Source organism: Diceros bicornis, chromosome 18, assembly GCF_020826845.1.
Source record: "Diceros bicornis minor isolate mBicDic1 chromosome 18, mDicBic1.mat.cur, whole genome shotgun sequence".
Classification (NCBI taxonomy): Eukaryota; Metazoa; Chordata; class Mammalia; order Perissodactyla; family Rhinocerotidae; genus Diceros; species Diceros bicornis.
In genome coordinates this window covers 12,651,983-12,665,580 of record NC_080757.1, presented here as the reverse complement: position 1 = coordinate 12,665,580, position 13,598 = coordinate 12,651,983, and the positions used below count along the sequence as shown (strand labels likewise).

Sequence of the window (13,598 nt, the reverse complement as noted above, 5' to 3'; positions counted from 1 at the left end):
AACAGATGGTTGACCAAGAACTTGTATAGCAGTTCCAAACAACTCTCCAGTGGAATTTGGTGGCTGCTTTTTTCTTCACCTTTTTTTACCTGTAGCACTGAATGGTTATAGCTCAACTCAGTCCCCAAGCTTCTCAATAAACAGCTGATGAAAAAATTTAAACAAGTGTCTTCAGCAACATCCCCTCAACTCACAAATAGAAAAAGCAAGGTATTATTTTTGAGGAATATGCTATTTTCCTGGAAAACTTTAAAGCCAGGTGATTTAGGATTTTCATGCATCCCTCCTTCATTTCACTTAAACTTCCTGTGCCTCCTGCATGCCAGGTCCTGTGCTGGGGGCTGAGATTACAGAGATAAATACAAAATACAATACTGTCCCTGCCTCCGTTGGCTTAAAATCTAGTGAAGGAAATACCTAAATATAGTTTTTCAAGTGAATGAAAAATGTTGGCAACTTGCTTATCAAATTAAAAAAATAAAGAATGAAAGAAATAAACAAAAACTATATTAAGGATATTTTATTTTTCCCAGGGCACTATCCATTTTGGGGTGAGACCTGACAAAGATTGGCTTCTTAAGCGAAGTTCTGTTATGATATCATTGGTGAGGGCCTGTGTTTTGAGCGGTTACAGAGATGGCTCCTTTTCACCAGATTATGTGGATGAGATAAGTAGAATTTTAGAATGCCCAAGTTGGATGAGGACTTAGACAATTCTTATTGCAAAATTTCATTTTTTTTAAATGAGGAAATTGAGATTCAGAGAGGGGCAGACACTTGTCCAAAGTCACACAGCGAGTAAACTATGCTTCTAGAATAGGACCCAGGTCTTCTCACTCCAGGCCAGCATTTTTTGTGATGCTCTTAGGTAACCTGAGAACATCAAAGATCTAGTTTTCATGATCAAGGATCTGGTTTTCATGATGGTAGATTAAGCATCAAGGATCTGGTTTTCATGATCTTGGTAGATCAAGCAAGCATTTGCTCCCTTTTTTCCCCCTCCCTAAATCAAAGGTATATGATAACATAGTTACGCTTGAAAACAAGAAAAGAACCAGACTGGACCAAAAACTGAACAAATTCTGAAAGACAGAAAACAGATAGGAAGATAAGAAGGAAGTCAGCGCCCAGGACATGGCTGGGAGCTGTGCCTCAGAAAGGCGGGTACTGCCTACTGAGAGTTGGTAGAATTTGGGAGTAGGAAGTAGCCTAGGGATAATTAACAGGGTCATTAGTTGAGGTATCAAACCTGAGACAGACAAGATAATGTACCCCTCACACAGTTCTCTCCTTTTATAAACACACATTACAAAAATTTTGATAAACACCAAAACCATGAAAGAGACAGCAAAAACGACAAATGAAAAAACTTACACCCAAGGAAACAGAGTTAATAGAGCAATCAGTAGAGAATGTTTGCATACGTATATTTAAGATCTTAGAGAGATATGAGGGGGTATCTTCTGTGAAACAAATTCAGATTGTGATAAAAAGTCAATCAGAGGTCTCAGGAATAAAAACCATAATTACAGAAATCAACAAGTGGGTTGAAGAGAAGAAGGTACACAGTGAAGGGAAAATTATAATTTTTGACTATCAACGGAGAGAATTCTCCCAGCACCCAGCACAATGGGACTGAGAGATGGAAAGTATGGAAAAAGAGCTGAGATGTGGAAACTGAATTCTAAAGTTCCAGTGTCAGTGTAAAAGAATGCCTGAATGAGGGTTTAGAGAAGGAAAGAGGTGGTAATATTCAAACAAAAAATAGTTAATAATGTCCAAGAATTAAAGAAGGAAGTCCAGATATTGAAAGGCCCACTATGTGCTGAGCAGGGTAAATAAAAAAAAGAGTATAGAGCTGGCCAATATGAATTGGGGATGTTCCTAACGATTCTGTTACTGTCAGTGCAGTGGCCTGAGGACATTAGCCCTGAACTCATTATGGCGTGGATAGAACCTGATCCTCCTGGATGATTCTTCAAAACATCCACTACGTCTAATGTAATCTAGCGATCAGCACTGCTCTATAGACCATAAAGAATGTACTGATTTCTGGACGTTTTCCATATTGGTGTTGTGATGGACAGACCCAAAGGTAGTCCTTAACAAGCCCCACCTCCTGGCCTTCACGCCCTTGTGTAATCCTCTACCCTTGAGTGCGAGTGGAGCCTGTGACTTGCTTCTACCCAGCAGAAAATGGCAACGGTGAAGGGATGGCATTCTGTGATTATGTAATGTATGTAACACTCTGTCTCACTCTCCGGCCAGCCTTGAAGAAGTCAACAGCTGTACTGTGAACTTCCTATGAGAGGCCCACATGTCAAGAGCCATGGGTGGGCCTGAGGGCCTCAGCCCTATAACCACAACCCAATTCTGCCAACTATCTGAGTGAGCTCAGATGTGGACACTTCCCCAGTTGAACCTCCAGATGAGAACACAGCCTGGCTAACACCATGATGGCAGCCCAGTGAGATTCTGCAGCAGAGGACTCAGGGCTGTGCCCAGACTCCCAGCCTACAGAAGCTGTGGGATGATATTTGTGTGTTGCTTTAAGCTGCTCGTTTGTGGTAATTTGTCAAGCAGCAATAGAAAACTAAACCAGGTAATTCTGGTGAGGTGTAATCTCAACCTTTGGCAGATCCCATGGTACCATTTGGATGGCTGAAGGCTGGGTAGGGAGGGAAGTGGCTGTGCCTAGTGCCATTGCTCTGCTCTCCCAGGCTTCCTCCCAGACACAACTCAGTGTGTGCCCTGCCTTCCAACGTGGGAGTGGATACTGTCATCTGGATGTGGTGGCTCTGACTGTGGGGGAGCAGAGTTATCCAAGTAAGTTGATGCCAAAATCCAGGTGACCAGGCTTTTGTCACTTGTAGTGGTCAGGATGGCTGGCTTGTGATTCAAAGGGGCAGCTGTCTGTCAGCAGTTGGAACTCACACCTGTACATACACATACAAACACACACACTGCTGGGCTCAGGCACCAAAGATGCTTGTCTACTAATATCTTGGAGGAGCAGCGCCTTTCTGTTGCCTGGGACCTTTGTGACTTAGGATGAAAACTCTGGGCTCCTATCTTATGACAAGTTACGGTCCCTCTCTCTAACCTCACTCCTTTAGAAAGGCCCGAGCAGGTTTTCAAGTACTGGCAATGCTTGATAAATGGCCCTTAAAATTGAACTCAGGTACCCACCAAAAATTATTTTGGCAAAGAATTAGTAGTGAAATTAATGGGGTCGCTTCCATATGAGCTGAATGTGCACACTTGGCTCACTTCCAGTAACTTCTTGAAGAGCTATAGGGACGCAGTACGGGGGCAATCAGGTGGTTCCGTGGAAAGAGCCCAGATTCCGGCCCCAGCTCCACCTCTCATTCTCACAGCATGACCTTGTGGGAGACCCTCCCCCATTCTGAGTCTCATTTTTCTCATCTGTAAAATAAAGGGTTTGAACTTTGGGCAGCTCAAATTTCTCTTTCCCCCAATGGAAATAATAATGTCCACCCCACCGAGGCACGTGTGGGATGATGTCTGTGGAACTTTGTGACCTGGAAGAACACTGTTTTCTGTTATTGAGCATCGTTGGCCATACTATCAAGCCACAGATCTGTCACTGCTGATGTCTGAACCTGAAAAAGATGTCTAAAGTACTGAAGTCACCTTGGAAAGTTAATTCATTCCACTCATGCTTATGCTTATGGCACCAGCTGGAATTTTTATTTTTGTTTGATATCAAGATTCCTCATTTTATGTCAGCAATTATGCTTGTTATTTAGGGTGGATTTGCTCACATTTCTCATGGCAGGGACCCAGATTTCTGCAATGTTTTTGCATGGTAGAAGTTCTCAGGAGGGGCCCAAGTCTATCTTCAGTTACAAAAGGGAGCAGTGGGGAAAAATACACTCACAATTTCCTGAGACCTTTGGCTTTCTCTACATATTGTATAGACCTCCATCCTGGCACATGTACTATAGTTGGATGTTCCTAGGAGAGTTTGAAGATAGGGGCCACATACAACTCCCTTTGTCCCTCATATTTCTAGCACACAGTAGGATTAAAGAGGGCAGGACAGAGGAGAGGAACTCTCAGTGGCATTACCCCACTTTTCCTCCAATGGCAGCAATTCTGCTCTGCCCCAAGCTTGCATGTTCCACTCAGCAAAACCAAAGCTGTATGGTTAACCATACCTGCCCTCCTTACAAGGCAGTTTACTGCCCATCAATTGTCACCCAAACATGTCTCTTGAAGGGGGTCTCCCCTCTAATCCAAATAGCTTATCAAAGCATTCCTTCCAACACCACATCATATTCTTCGTGAAAGGAGTAAACACAACAGGGCCACACTTTTTTCAATCATTACAGGCTGGTATCCCAGCCTTCTCATCTGTCAAGTGGAGATAACAACAAAGTGATGGTTAAGGATTAAATGAGATAACTGATGGCTTGAACTGGGCAATCAAGAGGAATGATTTTCTAAGGATATATAGGTGACTTCACTGTGTACTGACTTAAAAATGCTACTTGTTCTGGCTGACTGAGCACAGCTTCCTATTGAGCATTTCACACCCAGCCTCATTTCTTTAAAAAAACAACTTCCCAATCCTACCAGCTGGTACTGGTCTGAGTCTCAGTCTTTATCTACATCAGCCATAGAGACAGGGAATGTCAGAGCGCCAGGGCCTTTCAATCCACACCCTTTGTATGTTGCTCTGGGCTGTAAGCAACAAAAACCCAATTCAACCCAACTTAAACAATAAAGGGAATTTATTGGCTCACGTAACAAAACCGTTCAGAGGTAGGGCCAATCGCAGGCAAAGCTTGATTCTGTATTTAACAATGTCATCAGGACCTGGTTTCCTTCTGCCTCTTGACTCTTCCTTCAGTAGTGTCAGCTTCATGCTGAAAGTGGTTCCCCTCCATTGTCCCAAGACAGCCCCCATCAAGACCCAGGATTACCTACTTCCTCTTTCACATCCAGCAGGGGGAATAAAAGAGTCCCTACCCAACATTCCCAGAAAAAGTCTTGCAATTCTGTCTGGCTGCACTGCCTTAGCTCACATGGCCGTATCTGAACCAATCAGTGCAGCCAGAGATGGAATGTGCTGATGGCTTAGTCCAGGTCATCGTTCACCCTGGGAAGTGATGACAGAGTCAGCTCAGTCAGACCATAAAATCCCCAAACAGAAAGCAAGGGCTGTTAGGAAAGGAAATGCGGGAGTGAAGATTGGGAATGCAACCAACAACATTTACCACATCCCTTACCTTATAGATGGGAAACTGAGACCAGAGAGGGAAAGGCCTTGTCCAAGATCACGGCAGAACAGAGCTGGGATGACAACCCAGCCCTTCAGTCTGCAGACCCTATATTATAACCACTCTACTCGACTTCAACCTTGTTCAGGCCAATTCCCCCAAAACTGAGTGGTGATCCATGTGGGTTCAGACCAATCAATTTCTCCATAAACCTGAACGAATCACCTTGGAGGCCTCACATTTCAAATACCTCCAATGAGTTTCCAGTCAAAGAAAACAAGTCTATGCCCAAGAATTCTTGCAGCCACAAAGATCAACCCCAACACTTCCATCTCTCCTCTTGGGACCCTCTAAGAATCAAGTAGGTCTTGCTACTTTTAAGGGAAAAAAATGGCATTCTAGTGTGCAAACATTATCGCATATCCATGCACTCAAAATCTAATTTTAGCTGCAAGAGACTTCATTATAAGATGCTCACATAATTAAGCAGCTTTCTTCCCAGGGTTTTGAAGCCTGTCTATTCTTCTCTCTCATTTACACATCACTGGGATTATCAGAATGTTTTAGTTTTTTAAAATTATATATTTTGGTTTTTCCAAATTGATCTACAACAGGAGATGAAATCCATGAAAATTACATGTTTTAACACAGGTTTGTGTAACTCTGTAGCCTTTCTATTAAAGTTGGAATCTGTAGACAGTCAGGGTTTCACTGTTCTGTTCTGATCAGCTCCTAATGCATTTGTCACACCTCTCCCCTAAATACAGAACCGCTTTTACTCCTTGGCTGGTTGGGACAGTATCCTCTTTACGGAGAAGCTGAGAGGTATCGACGAGACCTAACTTGGAGAGAGACAAATGGACTTTCCCAAAAGGACGGACAGATTCCCTTTCTGCGCTTCTAAGGAGCCCTCCCACAGAAACAAGCCTGAGCGATGACTGCTGAGAACCTGCAGCAGTAGGCAGGGCCTTGCACCTCCTTGCTCATCCAAGAGCCGGGAGCACCTGACACTTGTTGTGTGGACTGACTCAGCACGGCCCGGATGCACCCTGATCCCATCATTCTACTCATCTGCATGCCTGGCTCGGGTGCACAGTAAACTACTAGGCCATTGGAGTAGGTGGCACTCCACCTGGGAGGAGAGGAGGTCTCTGGTACCTGGCAGCAGGGAATGGACCCACCCCTCCACCAGGAGGAATTGGCTGCTGCTGTTGCTCTCCTGACTCCTACGCAGGGGGGCCCTGGGGGCCACGCCCCAGCTGTGGTCCCAGCCAGTCCCCCAGCCACACCTCCACCCTTCCCAGCCTCCACAGTTTCTGAGTCTTCTCCCTGAAGATGTCTGGGTGGCCGGGGAGAGTGAGGCCAGCGCCGGGAGCCAGTGTTGGGAGGAGGCCAGCTTCCCTGTCCTCCACCAGTCAGTCTGCCTGCTCCTTCAAAACTCTAGGTTTGCTCTGGGAGGCAGGTACCCCCGGCGCCCCTTCCACAGGGGCCTTCACAGCCTTGACCTTGGAGCCATGCCGAGCCAGCAAATGTTTACAAAGACCCTGGTGTTTCCAGCTTTGGGCTGAGCGAGTGATGCTGTGGGAGGGTCTAGAACAGCCACAGCAGCCGTGTGGGTTTGGGGAACCTCTGGAAGGACCCGGAGGCCACCAGGAGCACAGAGCTCAAGTCTTCTCATTGGCAAAACCAAAGGTGGGGGAGGCCTCCCTCTAGGCAGGGTGGTTCCGCTGGGCCCTCCAGCCCCGTCTGCCCTCCCTGGGGGTCTCTCAGCTCCCCATTGCCGGGCCAGGGAGCAGAGGATCAGGGCCTCCCCAGGCCCACTTTCCCCAAACTCCTCGCCTGTCTTCTCCAGAGGCAGCTTAGCTTAGGCAGGTGGGAGGTCAGACCAAGGGGCCCAGCCAACATTGCCCCAGGCCTGGAGAGCCTGCAGGGGGCTCACGGGCCGCCAGAGCTCAGGCCTGTCCACCTTTGTCCCCCTCGCATGGGTCAGCATGCACCCGAGCTCTCCACCACCCTGGGCTGTGCTCCGGGTCCACCCCCACCTCCAGACCTAAGCCCCCTGGTCTCCACAGCCTCACTCCTGAGCCGGAGATGTGTAGTGAAGGGTGACCAGACAGGGTAATTAACATCAGCACCTCTGCCCCTCCCAGCTGAGCACTGAGTGGCTGTAAGGACAGTCCCTCTCTGTGTCCCCACCTCTGACCTCACCCACCCACTCCCCTCCTCCTACTGCACAGACGCAGAGAAACACATGCCCCACACCCCATTCACCTGTTTTGCAAAGCACACCAGTGTTTTCCAAGCCTCTGAGCCTTTGCACGTGCTGTTCTCTCTGCCTCAATTACCCTTCCCCTTTGCTTTCCTGGGATAATTCCTACAGATTCCTCAAGACCAGTTCAAAGCCACCATGACGCATTCCTTGAAGACCCCAGGCACATGGGCTGACCCCCCATGAGTCCCCACAGCGCACACGCTCCTCTGTAACTGGGCTTCTCACTCCCATTTGTGACAACCCCTCCCCTGCCCCCACTAGACTGTGAGCTGGGCCTGGGGGAGGGGGCCTTCCTATCCATCTTCTCCCCAAGGCCAAGGCCAAGGCCAGCACACAACTGGCATCAGCATCTGTGAGTGCCCTTCCCTTTTTGTTGAGGAAATGGATGAACAAGTGGGAAAGACGTCAGCCTCACAGAAACAGACAAAGGGTGTGGCAAAGAGGCCGGGTGACAGGAAGGAGCAGGGTGATAACAGAGGGACAGAGAGGGCTGGCCACGGGCCATCAGGGGGGTCAGGCAGAAGCTGAAGCCACAGCCTCTGCCCTGAGGAAGGGTCGTGTTGACGGGCCATGCAGCCCCCCTTCCTCATGACCCCAGCGCGGGACCCCATGGAGAGCAGGGACTGTCAAGATGGGTGGGGCAACCATCTGCAGTGTCTCCCCAGGCCCACCCAAGGCTCCTCCTGCTGGCATATGGGCCCATCTGGTCCAGGGCTCCCCTGGACGCCCAGCCCTTCCCCGGCCCCACTACCCTCTTGCCCTCACACCCTGCTTCTGGGACACGGCATGAATCCCCGGCTTTCCTGGGGACAGCTGGAGGAAAAAGCCAGGCAAAGAGGCCCCGTGCCAAGGAGCATTCATGTTGGAAGGGGTGGCGGGGGTGCGTCCTGAGGTTGGTGCGTGTACTCAGGGGTCTCCGCTCAGCCCACTGTGCCGCCAGCCCATACGCAGAGAAAGGGGAGGCAGAGCTGCAGAGTTGTGATGCCCAGTAGTCACACCACCCACATTAATGGGATGTCAGACACGCGGTCAGAGCTGCACGGCCCTGCAGCAATAGTCTGTGCGGTCAGAGCTGCACGGCCCTGCAGCAATAGTCTGTGCGCGCACCTCCCTGCCGAGGTCTGCTGCTCGCAGCACGGATGCCCACCCCTCCGGGCATCCCGCATCAAGGACCCTGACAAGCGAGTCTGTTCCTGGGGCTGGAAATAGGAAACCCCACGCCTCCGAGAGCCCAAGGTGCACGTGTGCGCGCGTGCATGTGCGAGCCAGCCAGCCAGCCATCCTCTGGCAACACACACCCTGGCATCTGTGTGCCCGCGTCTGCGTGTGGCTGCGTCTGCAAGTCTGGGGGCGTCTGGTACACCCTGCGTGGTGGCTTAGGTGCATCAAGACAGGCACTGTGAGCTGAGAGCGGTGGGTCTAAGCGCGTCTGTGAGAGCTTGTGGGTGTCTGTCCTGTGACATCGTGTCTGCCTAGGTGGCCTAAGGGCTTCCGTCCGGGCCTCCCTGCGCAGGAGGGAGGCAGCACCCGGACAGGCCTCCCTGCTGGCGGCGCGAGCAGTCGTGCCTCCCAGTGAGCATGCGCGCAGCCCGGGGGGCGGCCGGCTCTGGGCGGGGCGAGCACAGCGGGCCGGGGCCTATCATCTGGGCACATACTCCCTGGGCAGCCCGGCCCAGTTGTGGTCGCGCAGGGCCTTGTCCACTGTCCGGATGTAGCCATTGATGAGGTCCTTCATCTCCGGGGTGAAGGGCTCGGGGTCGTGGGGGCGCCGGCCGCGCCGCCGGAAGCTGCCCTCCTTGTTGTTCTCCACGCAGAGCAGCCGCTCCTCGCTCACCGACACGTTGAGGAAGGCCACCATCTGCCGCAGCGTGGGCACCAGGCTGCGCCGCAGCTCCTCGTAGTGCACCACCAGCAGCCGCTTGCCGTAGCGGAGCCAGTCCAGGACGTGCGAGGACCACCACGACGCGTAGCTGTTGACGAAGTCCGGCCACTCTGCGGCAGGGCGGGGGGAGAGGGGCGCCCTGTCAGGACTCGGCCCTGGCAGTCCTGCTCGCCCCCTGGATGCTCAGGACAGGGAGGCGGCCGGGATTGTCCATCGCCCACGACCCAGGGCCAACCTGCCCGAGTCCCCCGCGGAGGAAGACCCTTTTGGTGACCGAGCGTGAGTACGGGTTAATGTCAGGCTGAGCTCTGAGAGTCCTAAGCCAGCCGGGGAGATGTGACCTTGAGTCTGCAGTTTCCTTGGAAACACACCAAGTTCAGACACGTGGACGGAGTGTACCAAGAACTGGTTCTCTCCCAATTCCTTCACCTTTGGGACTGGACCTGGTGGGGAGAGCTGGCGCTGGGCCACACTGCGTGACACAGTGGTATTACACAGGTGGGAAACTGAGGCAGGACATCTCTGTCGAGATGACCCTCCTTCACTTTGATCTTGTCTCGGACAACTATGCACGTCCACTGTGGGTGACCGGGGCGAGGGGTATGTGTGGGGGAGCTGTGGGGCCTCCCCGTGAGACGAAGATGCTGCCCAGGCCCCACTTCCTGTCCCGGCGCCTCCTACAAAGCTAAGTGGATGTGGTGCCTGATTGATGCTTCTTGTGTCTGGTGTGTGTGACTGCCAGTTTGAACCTGTGACACTACTAGAAAATGGGACATACAGTGAAGCCACAGACAGGCGCAGCTGCAAACTTTTGCAGGTGATCTACTCCATGAGATTTCTTTTCCAAAAAATTAAGAAATTACTTGTTTTTTTTGGTGAGGGGAGGGTGCAGGTGTCAAGAACCACCCCAACAAAAATAGTTTCCAGAATTGGGCTATCAGTACACCTCAAATGCTGTGGGAGTGTTTGCTTTCTCTAATCTTCACAACGACCCTATGAGATGGGGACACTTTTGTTTTTAAGATGAGAAAATTGAAGCTCAGAAGACAAGGTACGTGGCTTGTCCAGGGTCATGCAGTTCAAAACGGGCCGAGGAGGGATCAGAGCTCAGCCTGCCTGCATCCTAAAGGGGAGTCAGCAAGAGGGACAGGGATGGCCGGGGGGGCTGGTCTAGTGGAGGGTGCTGGGGAAAGGGGAGGACACCAGTCAGCCTCAGCTGACCCAGAGTCACGCAGGGACAGAGCACGAGCCTGCCTGGCCTACTGCCCCACGTCTCACCATGCCACCCACTCTGCTCGGCACAGCTTTATTTCTGCCTGATAATTCTATATCACTCAGTACCCTGACTTGATCTCTTTAATTCATTGCCCAGAGTGCATGCCTGGAGGGCAGAGGCCATGACCCCTTAGCCCAGACCCCTGGTCCCTTGCCCAGGGCCTGGCATGCAGTAGGACTTCACTAAGTATGTGTCAGCAGACTGACTCCATGAATAAAGTTGCAGTGGGGAACAAGCCAATTTGACCCAGAATCAGAAAATCCAGGCACTATGGACTGAATGTTTGTGCCTGCCCCCCCCCCAATTCATATGTTGAAGCCCTAACCCCCAGTGTGATGGTGTTTGCAGATGGGGTTTGGGAGGTCATTAGGGTTAGATGAGGTCCTGAGGGGGGTCTTCATAACGGGATCAGTGACCCTATAAGAAGAGACCCCGGAGAGCTCGCCTCTGCTCTCTCCACGCACATGCACCGAGGAAAGGCCATGTGAGGACTCGGTGAGAACGTGGCTGTCTGCAGGCAGGAACAGTCCTCACCAGGAACCAAATAGGCCAGCACCACGGTCTTGGACTCCCCAGCCCCAGGACCATGAGAAATACATTTCTGTAGCTATTTCTGTACGTTGACGGTATTCTGTCACAGCAGCCCAAGCTGACTAACACCTCGGGTTGGAGTCCCAGCCCTGCCACCTACCACCTGGGCCGCCTGGACAAGTCGCGCAGCCACGTCCTCTGGTCTCCTTTAGACAGGAGGGCTGAATGAGGTTCCCCTACGGGACACTGTGAAGGGTCCGTGAGAGGCCGCTCAGGAGGGGACTGACACGCTGCACGCTGACCATGGACAGGGCATACCCCTGATCTCACTGATCCCTGACTCCCCCAGGAGGGGTAGGCTTTTCCTCATTTATAAAGGAGGAACCTGGTCTTGGAGGCAGAGGAGGTGCAAACCCAGGGCCTCCTGCATCCAAAGCCTTGCTCCTCCCACAGCTCCGGGTGAGCTCCCGGGTATGAGCAGGAACAGAAAAGGGGTGTAGATCCCCCACCCTGACATCCCACGTAGAACACCATGATGTGTGGGCCTGGCAGGGACGGGGGGTGGGGGGGACAGGGAGGAGGTGAGCGCAAACCCAGGCAGAGCAGGAGGATTGGTGTGAGTGCCCCCGGGCTACAGACGCTGCATCCCGATGGGCGTCCCGCCCACCCCGAGAGCCCGGCCACTGGCCCCTTCTGTTCACCTTTGCTCTTCCAGTTGCGGTCGGCCGCGTAGCCCAGGTGCCCGGCACATTTCCTGTTGAATTCGGCCACCAGGGACCTGTACGGGTTCCGGATCAGCAGGATGGCCGAGTCGAACATCTCGATCTCTCTCCTGCCGCTCTCGTGGGTCTTCACGCAGATGGTGCGCCGGCTCCGCCAGTGATCCTTCTCGCCCTTGAACCCTGCCCGGGAGAAAGGAGAGGGCCCCTTGGAGGAGGCATCGTGCGGCTCCCGCTGCCATCGCAGCAGACAGATCTGAACGCTAACCTGCATCCCTGAGGGAAAGCTGATATTAGGGGCCTAAGAGAGGCCTGTGGAGGGCCCTGGGAGGGCCTATGGATGGCTGACAGGAGCGGCCTCCACAGGCCAGATCCCTGCTCAAGACAACTTGAGAGCAGGAGGTGTCCAGGAGTGGGGAAAGATGGTGTCTGCAAGAGAATGGAGATAAGGCACTCCCTGCAGCCCCCAGGAGTCAGGAGACAGAGGGCCTGACCATGCCTGTCTCTAGACATTGGAGATGCACACATCTGGGCATTTACATGGTGATTTCACATAAGCATCATAAATAACCCTGAGATTTAACCATATCAGCAGGCACAGCCGGATGAAGAAACTGAGGCTCAGAGTGGGTATGAGACTTCCCCAAGATCACACAGCAACAGAGCCAGGGCTCTCTCTACGTGGTTTTGTGTGTCCCTGTGAGGCCCCGGCTCCCACAGTGGGGGCAGGATCCCCATCATCAGGCTCAAGGCTGTGTAAGTAGCTGTAGCCCCACCCCCGACCATGCCGCAGTCCTATATCATCAGGGCCCAGCCTTGCATATGTGGAGATGCTCCACCTTGGGCTCAGAGTAGGTCTGGCCGAGGTCTCATCCACAATGTCGGAGCCCAGCCCTGTGGAACCCAGGGCCCAGTTTCTGTGAATGGAGACCTGCTCCCACTGCCCAGCCTCTCTGGGGCCTGCCTTCTTCCGGGCCTCTCGGGCCAGTACTAGGAGTTCAGAACCCGAATGACTTCTGGCTGAGAAGGCCAGGCTCTACCCATCCATCCACAGAGCCACACATTTATCAACAACATTATTGTGTACTCGTTCAGTGTTGGACTTTATGTTGGGGATAGAGGGGTAAGACTCAGACCCTGTCTTAGCTTACAGTCTGTAGGGGAATAGCCTAACTATACTACAGAGCATAGGGGCTTATGGGAACAGAGTAGGGGGACCAACCACGGGGATGTAGTGGGATGTCACAGAAGGCTTCCTGGAAAGATGTCCCCTGGATCTAGTCTCCTGGCCACATCCCAATGGAGCCCACGCCAGCCAGCTCTGGGGACATGCTCCCTAAATGCATATGAGCTTATCCTGGGCTCTTGGAAACATGAGTCCTACTACGTGCCCCCTTCATGAATGGCTGGGAAGCATTTGTATCTACAGAGCAGCGAGCAGCATCTTTGATGACTGGAAAACGCAAGTCTCTTTTGAACCTGGAAGTCTGGGTTTACCCGCTGAAGCTCAACACATGTTTCAAACTCATCTCTGCCACGGGCCAAACATCAAGAGTCTTTGCTTTGATTCATTCTGTCAAATAGCTGGGAAGCTCTAGGAAAGGAAGAGTCAAGCCATGGGCTGAGTAAACCTGAGATCTGGTCTTTGACACCCTGAGACCCAGGGTGCATT

The 13,598-nt window shown here is 52.0% G+C and overlaps 1 protein-coding gene across 1 annotated transcript in view; it reads right to left on the bottom strand.

The window, feature by feature from the left end:
- Positions 1–8,848: 8,848 nt before the first annotated feature.
- WSCD1 (WSC domain containing 1) overlaps positions 8,849–13,598 on the bottom strand; it is a 43,176-nt gene continuing 38,426 nt past the window's right edge. Inside the window, exons 8-9 of the mRNA XM_058560006.1 lie at positions 11,909–12,109; positions 8,849–9,510 (exon numbers count right to left, since the gene is read on the bottom strand). Coding sequence (XP_058415989.1) covers positions 9,158–9,510; positions 11,909–12,109 — 554 coding nt within the window. The 3' untranslated portion in view covers positions 8,849–9,157. The remainder of the gene's footprint in view (positions 9,511–11,908; positions 12,110–13,598) is intronic.